At 40.2% G+C, this 13,204-nt stretch overlaps 1 protein-coding gene across 1 annotated transcript in view; it reads left to right on the top strand.

Annotated features, from left to right (window-relative positions):
* Positions 1-531: 531 nt before the first annotated feature.
* LOC120539260 (putative transcription factor p65 homolog) overlaps positions 532-13,204 on the top strand; it is a 79,060-nt gene continuing 66,387 nt past the window's right edge. The window contains exon 1 of the mRNA XM_039769166.1: positions 532-722. Coding sequence (XP_039625100.1) covers positions 716-722 — 7 coding nt within the window. The 5' untranslated portion in view covers positions 532-715. The remainder of the gene's footprint in view (positions 723-13,204) is intronic.

The following is a 13,204-nucleotide window of genomic DNA, read 5'->3' on the forward strand; positions in this document are numbered from 1 at the left end:
AATGTAATGGCTTAATTGTCTTACTGTTTGAATGCTGTGATAAGAGTATATAAAAGAAATAAGGTCATCAATAAAAATATCATACATTTACCTATTTATGGAAAAATCACACATACTACTGTGCCATGGAGATTAACTTTTTATACAATTTATACAAGACAGTGCAGTGAAACTTTTTAAAGTGAGGCCGTACATTTGTGCCCTGTTACGAATTTCTTTCACTTGCGGTTGTTGACCACAGCGTTGTTTTGTTTACTTGCAGCTACGGAGCGTAACATTTTAAGATGTAAAATACTGAATGATCGGTACGATTTTTCCCTCCAGGTTCGTCAGCGCGTTTAATTGTATTTTTAACAATACCTAAAAAACAAATTAGACACGAACCATGGACGTTTCTCGTTTTATTAACTGTGGAGAACTGGACGAGCCCGTCCTCTTTTACTGTACTGCTGCAATCCCGCCGAGGCGCCAGAGTTCTCATAAATGACGTCATATTTGCATTTCCGGGTGAAACTGTCCGCCAGCCTCGCCTTGTCTTAACTTGCAACTGTGGTGGAGGAGGAGGAGGAGAACAGCCGGGTCGGTCGATTGGGTGACTACGGTGATCTAAGAGTGATCGCTCACAACAAAGTTATATTTCTGTAGCGGCGTGCTTTTTAGTGGCACGGATTGCGCTTTGGAGCTTAAAGTGATTTGTAAGAAGCAAGGAGACACAATGGATCGTAAGTATGGTCAAAGTTTTTCTCCGCCGCAGTTGTCCTGTTGTTGTTGTTTTTTTTTTTTTCTTTCCTCTCCTCCCTGGGGGAACCCCCGCGTTTGAATCGGAAATGTATATTGGTATTTGTGTACTTAGGACATTTAAGGAAGTGGGGGTGCAAACTGACATGAAGACTTAAGTTTTGTTGCTCGTGACTGGTGGCGCAGTTTGAAATCGTGATTTATTTATTTTTGGTTGCTGTTATTTCGGCGGTGCCTGACGCATGCATGTTGCGAGCAGGCCTGGTGTCCTGACCGGGCCTCGTGCAGCCCCGCCCCGCATAGTTGCTGGCCGTCTCGGGGCTCATTTATGTGCTGCAGGCAAGTGTGGAGCCTGCATGCTGTGTCACTTGTCTTGGGCAGGATCCACCAGGGTGCAGCTAAACGGCTTTACGACTACGCCGCCAATTGTTTCACAATTTAGACAATAAATGGGGCATGTCTGACAGTCATTTTGAGCGAATTGGGGGTATATTACAGTTTATGCTAGGTTTCCAATAATAATAAAAAACAGGTGAGTTTCAAGGGTCTACACATATGGGCGTGGACTGTTCTCGGCATGCACAGGTTTCCCAGATGGGCGTGTTGCGTTTATGGGCGTCTTTAAAGTGGTAAAGTGTGAGTAAATGTGCCCCAATGCCCCGTCCGGGTTTTGTTCCAATTTTGTGGTCAGGGCTTTAGAAGCTATCTGTGACTTGATATGACTAAGCGGCTAGAGAATGAATGTGTGGAATACAATATGTGTCATAATTTAGGCATCGGATAACACTATCAAATGGGGGGGAAAACACAAGAATAACAAATGGGCACTTTCTAGCTTCAAGATTTCTTTATTTTTCAATTAGTTTAAGAGGCGAGACGGTTCTTGAAGGGTTTCAGAGTTATCAAGTACAGTACTTGGCAGGTTATTTACTTAATGAATCAAGTGGCATTGGTCAGTCTTCAGCAGACGTGCAGCGCAAACGCCATTGCTATGGTGTAACAAAGTGGCAGAATAAACAAGACTTTTGGTCCGATTAAAGTGGACTCTCAACAGATTAGGGTGTCGGCGAAGACTGCACAATAGAAAACCCAGGAGCGGGTAGGCGGCGAATAGGCCGAGCTCTCCATGACTGTGACTTATACAAAAAAAGTAATATTTAAAAGAGGTAATTGGAAAGGCATTGATATTAGGTGTAAAGAATAATCTTGTTCAAGAGGAGATTTGGAGTATTGGATTCAGCAGACTAGTATTTGTACAGCAAGAAAACTGTTGGAATTGCGTTTTAAGCCACTTTCACATATTGAGTTAAATCAAACTCATGTAAAACCTCTCAGGAATTCAGTAGGATTTGCCATGTCACAACTATAGGGACAGTCCAAAAATTTGCTGGATTGATTGTCCTCACATGTGACAGTCCCAGGTTGGGGGTATCTGGACGTTGTGAATTTAAAAAAAAAAAAAATTTTTTTAAATCTACAAGAAGTTGGATGGTGATGAGCATTAGTTAAGTAACTACTTTACATAATATCTTTATCTATAAAGCATAATATTTCTGCTTTGGTTTGTTACAAATTGTTTTCACAGTTCTGTGAAAAGTGGCCTAAATATTTACAAATATAAAACACAAAATCATTGATGGCATTCGCCACCCAAATATAAAACACAAAATCATTGATGGCATTTGCCACCTTCACATCAGTATTTATTAGATGCATCTTTGGTAGCTGTCATAGCGTTGAGTCTGCATGCACAGGTCTCTGTCAGCTTTGCACATTGTAACACTGCAACTTTTCTCCAAGCAGTTGAAACTCTGCCTGGTTTTTTTAGGGATAGTGAGCGAACAGAATCGGATTTAATTGAATTGAGACCGTTGCCCGTGTTTAACAAGTGTTACATATTTACTCCTAGGAACTGCACTAAATGTCTGACTATGATAGCAAATGGTCCTACCACAGAGTAGGACATGAGAAGTAGTTATGAAGGAGTAGGATGCCATGTTTTAGAATAAATGACGTCATGTTTTTTACTACACCCCGAGCTACGAAATGGTACTCATTATGATGTTTTATAGTCTTTTCTGGCATGAATGCAAAGGTTTCACTACAAAAATAATCAAAGTAAGGAGGAGGAGAAAAACATTAGAAGGTAGAATATTGCACTAATCTGCAGAAATTGCGCCAATTCTTAAAATCAATAATAATATTGTATATTTGTATTGATGGGAAACAAATCCCCCAAGACGCAGATCCCTTGCAGTCTGCACCAGGTTTTCTTCCAGGATTTCTCTGTTTTGCTGCATTTACTTTGCACTTTACCCTCACAAGCCTTCTGGGACCTGATGCAGAGAGCACCATTCCTCCCAAAATTCCCGCAAAGCATTATGGAGGCATCCCTATGGTTTTCGTATGTTTATGATCAGTGTACCTAAATGGAGTTTAATCTGATGACCAGAAAGACCAATTTTGGTCTCATCAGATCATAGAACCTTCTTCAATGTGACGTCATAGCCTCCCACATGTCTTCTGAGACACTCTATACTAGATGTCTTGTGCATTTTTTTTGCCTCTCTCCTATAAAGCTGTGACTAGTGAAGCACTTGGGCCCCAGCTATTGTATCAACAGTCTCTCCAGTCTAAGTCATTGTAGCTTGAAACTCCTTCAGATTTGAAACTATCATCTTCCATAGTTGATAATAATATATTTTATTTATATTGCATCTTTTGTTGTCTTCTTGCCTGATCATTTGATTCTTGTGGATGACTTACTCTGGCTGTGCCATACTATTTCCATTCCTAAATGCTTGATTTTAGCTGGTCTACAAAGGGCATTCTGTGATATTTTCTCATATGCCTTTAGTGACCTCTTGGGCACAGCCATCAGCAGTGTTTGCGGAGGAAGTGTCAACAGTGTTAAGAGGTTTACATACCTCAGCAGTGACATTCTTGTCTCTGCTGACTTTATCTATGAAATCAGTAAATGGATTGGTAGAGCATGGGTAGGGGGTCATGAGGTTGCTGGAAAGGGGTGTGTGTCACTCCCGACATCTTTACAAAAGGAAGAAGGTCAAAGTCTTTAGAGTCCTGTTTCCTGTGTTGCTATATGGTTGCAAGACATGGATGCTACCCAGTGAACTGAGACGAGGACTGGACTCCTTTGGTAGTGTGTCTCTTCAGAGAATTCTTGGGTGCCGCTGATTTGACTTTGTCGAATGAGCAGTTGCTCACCGAGTCCCGAATGAGGCCTATTACCTGCATTGTGTCAGTTATGGCACTGTGGACATGTGGTGTGATTCCCTGAGGATGATCCAGTTTGGACCATCCCAAGTGGACATCCATGTAACATCTTGCTGCAGTGGATAGATGCCCTTTTTCAGAGGGTGGGACTGGACCATATGTCTACCTTGGGGGTTGCCAACCAGGATCCCCAGGTGCTTCGTTGTGTGGTGGGTGCAGTAACACGCTGTATCATTGCACGCTTCCCAACCTGACCTGACCTTAGTTATCTGAGAACTCAAATATGTTGGGGTGCCCAAACTTCTCTATGGTACTCCTTTCCTTTTTTTCACTGTACAATTGTGAAAAACAAAAACAAGACACTAATCTTTCATAAAGCGCTGAAAAGAAATGTGTTATCTTTAACTTAATGCCTTTTGGTGATCAGTTCATCTTCTGCTTACTTATCTATTCATAGTAACAGACATTTTAAGTAAGGGTGCCCAAACCTTTGCATGCCATTATACAGGTAGTCCCCAGGTTACGGACATCTGACTTACGACTTACAAACGAGGCCACGGCTGCAATGATTGCGCCTCTGTAACTGCCTCTCCATCATCTTCGGCCTGGGGATGCTGCAAACGGTGGCTGGAGGGGGGCGATTTTGCTGCTTGTGCAGTGTAGTGTCCCTCGGGCGGCTCCTGTGGCAAGCGGTGTCCATGGTCACCGGGGCCACAGCTATCACTCGTGTGCAGGATGATGGTTCGCTGCCCGCCCACTATGCCGCCGCAGCTACTGCTCCTGACTGGACGCAGGCTGGATGGAGCGGAGGGGGGTGTTTCACTGCCTGCCCAGCACACACGGCTGGTAATGCTGCAAGCGCTGACCCGGTTGTGGCTGAATGGAGGCCGTTGAGGGTGAACGGGGCAGCGGGGGTAGCATTGTAGTGTGTCTCGGATAGTTGCCTGTTGACTTGGGGTTGGGGGATTCACTACCCGCCATGCGCGTTCTCGGTGGGCGGACGCTGCAGGCCGCATACTGTAGTGGAGGTGACTGTGTGGTGGGCGAGAGATGAACCACCCCCGCCGCCCCAAGTCATTCTTAATAGCAAGCCTGCTTGTACTGTTACACACATAGCAGGAAGTTGTCTCTTGTCAGTACATCAGACGTATAGACGACGGGTGCCTTCCTGCTGTGGATAGCGTGGACAGTGCTGTGCAGAAGAGCTCATCTGAACCTTTTGTTTTCACCCTTCAACAATGTCTCTGAAACACAAATCTGATGCAAGTGCTGGTGATACAGGAAAGAAGAGAAAAACCATCACCATTGAAAATAAAGTAGAAATAATAAAAAGGTCAGAGAGAGGTGAAACTCCATCATTCATTAGCAGAGCACTTGGGTACAGTCGGTCAACAATAGCATTTATTAAAATAATGTACATGTTCCAACTTACATACAAATTCAACTTAAGTACAAACCTACAGTCCCCATCTCGTACATAACCTGGGGACTACCTGTATAGTAGTGTGTTAGATTTTTGTTCTTGCTTGTATGTTGCACAGTTCACCTTAAATCAGAGCAGTTAAGTGCAATTATGGTTAGTATTTGCATTCATACTGTATTAAGAGGAAACATCTGTTGCTCTCATTATAATATTTTTGTTGGTCTTTGTGAAAATTTTTGCCAAGTAAATCCTCTAGGCCACTTAGATATGGTTTACTCATTTTACTTACACGGTTTGATCTCTGTAATATTTGCACTAGTGATTTCAGTTTTTTTGTATTGTTTTTACTTTTTTCGGTATTAAGTAACAATAGTAAGACCTGTTTTCCTTGAATTAGTTGTTTCCATTAATATCATAAGTAAACAACAATTAATATCGTATTCATAAGAGCGAGCCAGATCTAGTACAATATGACTTCACAAAACATTTTTGAAGGATGCAAAATATTACCTACTTAATTGTTATTACTAAAATCCTACAAAATATAGATATACAATTTTTTGTTAATATTTCACACCAGTATTAGGGGAACATTCAAGCGCCACATGGACAATGACTGGGCAAGGCATTTGAACCCAGAGTCCTGGATATGTGATGCAACAGTTCTGACCAAAAACTGCAGTCAAAAGTGAATGAAATTCAACAAGAGAAGCTGAAAAAGGCAGATCCAAATGCAATGCATCAAAGATTCAGCCATGTACAGTACTGTTTTCTTACTGTTCCTGAATCCTGAATAAAGCCTGGTTTACAGTGCAAGAGTACAGCATGTCATCTGCTTAAGTTTTGCTTTCTTTGCACTAAAGGACACTGCTCCTTTTCCCTGTAAAAGATGCTTGTATTTCCTAACATGAACACAGCTGTGAAATTGATGGCAAAGAGCTGTTTCCAAAGGGATTCTGATTTAATAATGTCTACCTTTGCTCAGAAGAAAAGTAGCTCACTTATTCTAAAGCCTATGCAAATTATAGAATTTTTTAACTAGGTGATCCTGAGAAACAAACCTTGATGCTTCTTAGTAAAAACTCTTATGCTAGTCAAATACAAATGTTTATTCAGTAAATCTTATGAGGGGTCATTTGCTTGATTGCGCGCTGCAGTGATGTTTTATCTTGTTGATGCTGCTAAACTACAGTTAATATACACATGGGCAGAGATCGTACATCCTTGAATCATTCAAGTTTGCGATGAGGGGAATAATGTTGGATTGAGTTTCCAGAGCTATTAACTCCAGCTTAGTTCACACATAACAATTTACCATTCAGGTCCAGGGATCTCCTTTGTGTCACAAACCATAAGCTCTTAATTTAACTGAATATATTTTTAGGGCATGTGGTGAGGGGCAAGGACGCTGTGCGATATATATCACCTTTACTATTGCAGTAGAAGTCAGAAGTCAACCGTGAGCAGAGGGATTTATTTATTTATTTATTTTTGGTCATCTAGATAAAGCTGCTACTTACTGACTTGTAGGCTTACAGGTTCATGACCAGCCTCTCCATGTGAGGAGCAGAAAAGGAGGCAAGTGACTTCTTCACAGTAATGTAACAATACAGTTGTGGGCACTGCTGCCTCACAGCTCCATAGTCCTAGCAGTTTAAATCCCATCCTGCGTGGAATTTGCTTGTATCCTGTGTAGAGTTTTCTTTTTCCCCAAAGGTTCTCCGTTTTTCTCCCAAACTACAAAGTTGTCCACCTTAACTGGCAGCTCTAAATTAGTTGAATGTAGATATGTGTATGAGTTTGCAAACCCGTCAAGACATTTTAGCAAACGTTTAATACATTAATTTTATCCATGCTTTAAATAAAGAATTGTTGATGTGTCAATAAAGTTATCATTTTTAAAATGTTTTGTTTAAACAAGCTGTTTTATGCTGTAATATTAGTTACTGTATATAAGTAAATGTAAATATGCTGAGTGCCATACGTACATGATTTTCCAAGTAACAAAGTTTAACCACTGACTTCTTGCCCTGATGTCATTATACAGCATGGTTGCCTTTAGCTATAACATTTTATTCTACATTTTCTCACTGAGTGTGTTTACATGTTTAAAAATAAATATCACTGTAACTACTGCTTGGCGGTATAACCAAAGTTCTATATCACGGTATTTTTCAAAATTATACCGGTTTCACGGTATTTGACAGTATTTTTTTCCCCATGCATGACTGGATGTTAACCACATTTTCCACTGCAATTACTACAGAAGACTGGCTAAGAATAACCTATTCCACTGTCATGAGAATTGTACATTGTACAGAAAACATTTTAATGTGCACACAAGTATTAATACAGGTTTGCATGGCCCCATAAAGTGATAGTTTTCAAGGGGGTGGCACCAATGAAAAGAAGGAATTGCACTGCATGACAGATGCAGTCAAAATATAGAACATTTTTATTTGAACAAATTTTGCAAACAACTTAAAGTAAAATTTTGACAACTTATTTTCAACCATCCAAAGAGGCATTTAGACTTAGTAAAATATCCAGAGGTGCTTTTCAAAAGTTGTATTACACTGAACATGTCTTAGAAAGGGAATAAATAGTAAATATTTTTTATAAACCAACTACACTTTCTGTTAATGTTAACAATCTCTGTCCACTGACACATTAAAGTGACCTTTTAAACAACTTTACCATCATTAAACTGCATAATATTTAAACTAATAAATAATAACAATAAAATAAATAATAGTGCAACTTCCAGTAATAATACTATTACTTCAAGACTTTAAGCCCAGGTGCATTACACAGTATTCACCAAATAAAAATTAAATAAAACAAGTGCAACTTGGTGATGACATCTTTACCAACTGAAACATCATTTAGGCAAATTGCACTAATATGGACCTTGCTTCAAGCTAAGCTATATACATAAATAAAACTGCAACTTGCAATTATAATGCTATCTGTGGTATAGCCCTACGGAATCGTATTAGGGCCATGGTGAAGAAAAAGGAATACGGACACGGGGAAGAAAAAAAAAAATATATGTTGAGAATAAAGTCAACATGTTGACTTTATTCGCGACATTTCCACTTTAATCTTGACGCTTATGTTGAGATTAAAGTCGACATTTCCACTTTATTCTCGTAGTTTATTTTATAATTAAAGTAGAATGTCGTAAACTACACTTCACCCTAAAATCAATGTTTAATTTACTGGATTTTCTCAAACCCCGTCATAAGTTTATGTAGCACATTAAATGCTTTGTGTTGTGTTCCCCGACCCAGTTGTTAATCACTACGCGCTTCTTAAACTGACTTCCTCCGCACTAAGAGGAGGCGCTGGCAGCGATCACTGCAAAGAATACATTCACTTCATGATATTCCTGCTCTCTGAAAATTTAGAATGCTAAGATAAATACTTGATATCATTTTCAGGATGAAATGAATTAAAGCAGGTATTGTATTAAACATGCATGGTAGTGTGGCAGTAGTGCTGCTCCCTCGCAGTAAGGGATCCCCAGGTGTATGTTCAGTGTTGAGAACTTTATGGCAGGTGTGACGAGGCTCCAAAAAACTGGATGTATGAATGGGTATCGCACAGGTTTAACTTCAATATTGTGTAAATGTTGGGTTTGTGATGTGGTGGTTGGAGACCATTCAATGGATGTTCTTCCGAGTGGGCTTTCTTTATTGCTTGCGTGCTGTCTCTGTCTCACGTACCAAACCCTCAGCTCCTATCCTTCCTTTTTCTTTCTCCACATAACCAATCACCATATGATAAATGTCTTTGTTAAATTAAACCTTGTTATAAACTTAGACCACAGAGTGTTCAGAACTTTTAAAAAAATCTTCGTTATACATGTTTAAATATGCCATCCATTCCGGATTGCGCCTATCCCAGCAAACATTATGTGCGAGGCAGGAGCAAATTCTGAATGCCAGCACATCGCAGGGTGAATACGAGCAAAACATACACTAGCAGGGTCAATATAGCATAACAAAACCCTGCATCCTAAATGACTTTGAAAGGAAACTGAAGCACGCTGAGTAAACCCACCAGAAAAACATGCAAATTCAAAGCAAGAAACACCCGGGACCCTATTGCTGCGAGGCAGCTGTGCAGCCTCCACGCCACCGTGCCCCCACATGATTAATAGATGCTTTAATGCATTTCATCATGAAAATTATATCAATTATTTATCTTGGTATTCTAAATGTTCAGGGAGCAGGAATATCATGAAGTGAATGAATTCTGTGCGGTGATCACTGCCAGCGCCGCCTCAGTACAAGAGGAAGTCAGTTTAAGAAGCACATACCGATTTAACATGGCTCGGGGAACACTTAACACAAAGCATTTAATGTGCTAAATAACTTATGATAGGGTTTGAGAAAATCTAGTAAATTAATTATTCATTTTACGATGAAGTTTAGTTTACGATTACTGTATCTACTTTAATGACAAATTACGAGAATAAAGTCAACATGTCGACTTTAATCTCATCATAAACAGCGAGAATAAAGTAGAAATGTCGAGAATAAAGTCAACATGTCATCACACTATTACACAATACCCAGGTACATTACACACTATTGGAAAAAAATAAAACAAGTACAACTTGGCTTGCAGTACTATCCAGTAGTATAGAAACAGTATTCACAGATTTGAACACGATGGTCCACATCCGACCTTTTAAAACCAAAGTATTTCCAGGCAACGGACGTGACTCCTTTTTTTCGGCAAAAGTTTTTCTGTGTCATCATGTTCAACTTTATCATCTGCTGCAGCTTCAGTTTTGGAATGTTCTCCATCCGTTTTCACCATGCAATACCTCCACTACTGCATGTACTCTGTTGCATGCCTGTTTAGCGGTACAGTAGTGAAAAAGAGCCCCTGCGCAATACTTCCACTAACGCATGTACTCCGTGGTGCCACCACCATGCTTCACTGTAGGGATGGTATTGGCCTGGTGATGAGCAGTGCCTGGTTTCCTCCAAACGTGACGCCTGGCATTCACACCAAAGAGTGCAATCTTTGTCTCATCAGACCAGAGAATTTTGTTTCTCATGGTCTGAGAGTCCTTCAGGTGCTTTTTGGCAAACTCCAGGCGGGCTGCCATATGCCTTTTACTAAGAAGTGGCTTCCGTCTGGCCACTCTACCATACAGGCCTGATTGGTGGATTGCTGCAGAGATGGTTGTCCTTCTGGAAGGTTCTCCTCTCTCCACAGAGGACCTCTGGAGCTCTGACAGAGTGACCATCGGGTTCTTGGTCACCTCCCTGACTAAGGCCCTTCTCCCCTGATCACTCAGTTTAGATGGCCGGCCAGCTCTAGGAAGAGTCCTGGTGGTTTCGAACTTCTTTCAGTTATGGATGATGGAGGCCACTGTGCTCATTGGGACAAAGCAGCAGAACTTTTTCTGTAACCTTCCCCAGATTTGTGCCTCGAGACAATCCTGTCTCAGAGGTCTACAGACAATTCCTTTGACTTCATGCTTGGTTTGTGCTCTGACATGAACTGTCAACTGTGGGCCTTATATAGACAGGTGTGTGCCTTTCCAAATCATGTCCAATCAACTGAATTTACCACAGGTGGACTCCAATTAAGCTGCAGAAACATCTCAAGGATGATCAGGGGAAACAGGATGCACCTGAGCTCAATTGTTGAGCTTCATGGCAAAGGCTGTGAATACTTATGTACATGTGCTTTCTCAATTTTTTTATTTTTAATAAATTTGCAAAAACCTCAAACTTTTTTCACATTGTCATTATGGGGTGTTGTGTGTGTAGAAGTCTGAGGAAAAAAATGAATTTAATCCATTTTGGAATAAGGCTGTAACATAACAAAATGTGAAAAAAGTGATGCACTGTGAATACTTTCCGGATGCTATATATTCTTTTTTTATTTTGCCCCTTGGCTCAGGCTTGGTGGGAGAGGGTGGAATTGAGAGGGTTGGGTTTCTTGTCCTGTTTGCTTTTGTTTATATCCTGCCTATTGGCCTGTAAAGCTAAAGACCTTCCTTCCTATGTGGCATGACTTCCTATGTGTACAGTGATTTTGTGAATTCTTTTGCAAGGTGTAACACTTTCATTTTGCGACAAGTTCAGTTTGACACCCATTGCTGACTTAGTTATATAGATGATTCAATATCCAGTTTGAACCAAATGTAGTAATGCCAACAGAGGCATGTTGCATCACTTTGTTTAGTCTGAACAAAATTAAAACGAGGCAGTGTGACTTTTTGATAATTTGTGAGTTGAGCATCTGTCAAGGAAAAGTGGTACTTACTGTTGTTGGTTATAAAGTAATCAAAAATTAACATTATGAGATGTGCATTTCTCTGTAGTGGTTGTGTTCTATATAAGGTGAAGCTTATTGCATTGAGATCCCAACTGAAGAACAAGAAAACAAGAGCCAGTTGTTGTGCTTAGGGTAGGCTGCAGTCATTTTTTAAGCCATTTAGTACAGAACAGGGCTGGGGGTCTGCTGATATCACAGCTAGCACGAAATGCAATTATTTATTTACCAATAGTGACTGGCAACACAGCTGCATTTCATATATAGTTACTTCTATTGATCTTTTAAAGTTGCTTGGGCTGATATTCCCCATAAAAGACAGCATTTAAATGAAAAAAACAATGACACATATAAGCTACTCTAGGTAGGAACTCCTGTTTGCTACTGAAAAGACCTGATCTGAAGAACTGGTCTCGGGTAACAATACATTATATTCATTTTAGTTTTGTTTTTTGATCTTGCATTGTTTGCAGAATGATCTTGTAATTGCATTTGGGTAAAAACTGCTGCCCACTGTTGCAATTGAGACAGGGAAATACAAGAGATGAAAAAAAGAAGTTTAAGAACCAGATAAAGTCATAGCTAGTAGGCAGGACACAGTCAACATAACCAAAATAAACCATCCAAATTGTACAGGAAAACACAAAAACAAAATCCTAGTCAAAGTAATTATTGCAGAGGTCCTAATGTGGGCTTGATTTCTTTAGCCCTTCTCTGGCTCTGAGTTTGTTTGTATATCTTTGTTCCAATGCTTGGATGCATGCTGTTGGGTGCTACCCTCAAGGCCGAACATGAGCACACAGCATGTCACAAATCTTAGTATCATGTGACTGGCAACAGACATAGCAACTATAAACAATATGGCTATGATCATGCAAAGAGCTACAGAATATTGTCAGCCAAACGAAAACAGTAAGACATAAATTGTTGTTGCCAGAAAGAGGATATAAATGCACAAAAATAAATGTGAAGGGATGTCTACCATGTGTATTCACCAGAGATATGTTATTAAAAATTTAATAACCTTGTTACATAATATGAATTTGATAATGTTTAACAAGTCTATAGTAAGAAGGTTTAGCATGTTTGAGTTTACTCATTCACATTTAATACAAGAAAGTTGACACCGTAATTGTCACTGACTAATGATGTTAAGGTATTACATCAAAACCCCAGGGAGATTCTTCAAGAAAGAAATTGCAGTCTAGCTGACAGAGAATTTAGGTTGCATAATACAGTGAGGTTGTGGAATGGTTGAATGGCTATGTAAGAGCTTTGTGGTGAAGCCTTTTCCTAGTTATATAGAATACTGCTCGTCAATCGTGCCCCTCAGGTCGACCTTCGTACTAACCTAGTCCTCGCCATCTAAGGGAAGTTGCATGCACCCCATTGCGTCAAAGGCAACATAGTCGCCCAAGTATGGCTAGGGGGAAGTAATCATTACAAGATTCCCGTAGATGATTAATATGCAGCCAGGGAGGCATTCAATGGTATGCGGCCAGGGAG

The sequence above is a fragment of the Polypterus senegalus genome, chromosome 11 (genome assembly GCF_016835505.1).
Source record: "Polypterus senegalus isolate Bchr_013 chromosome 11, ASM1683550v1, whole genome shotgun sequence".
NCBI classification, from domain to species: Eukaryota; Metazoa; Chordata; class Cladistia; order Polypteriformes; family Polypteridae; genus Polypterus; species Polypterus senegalus.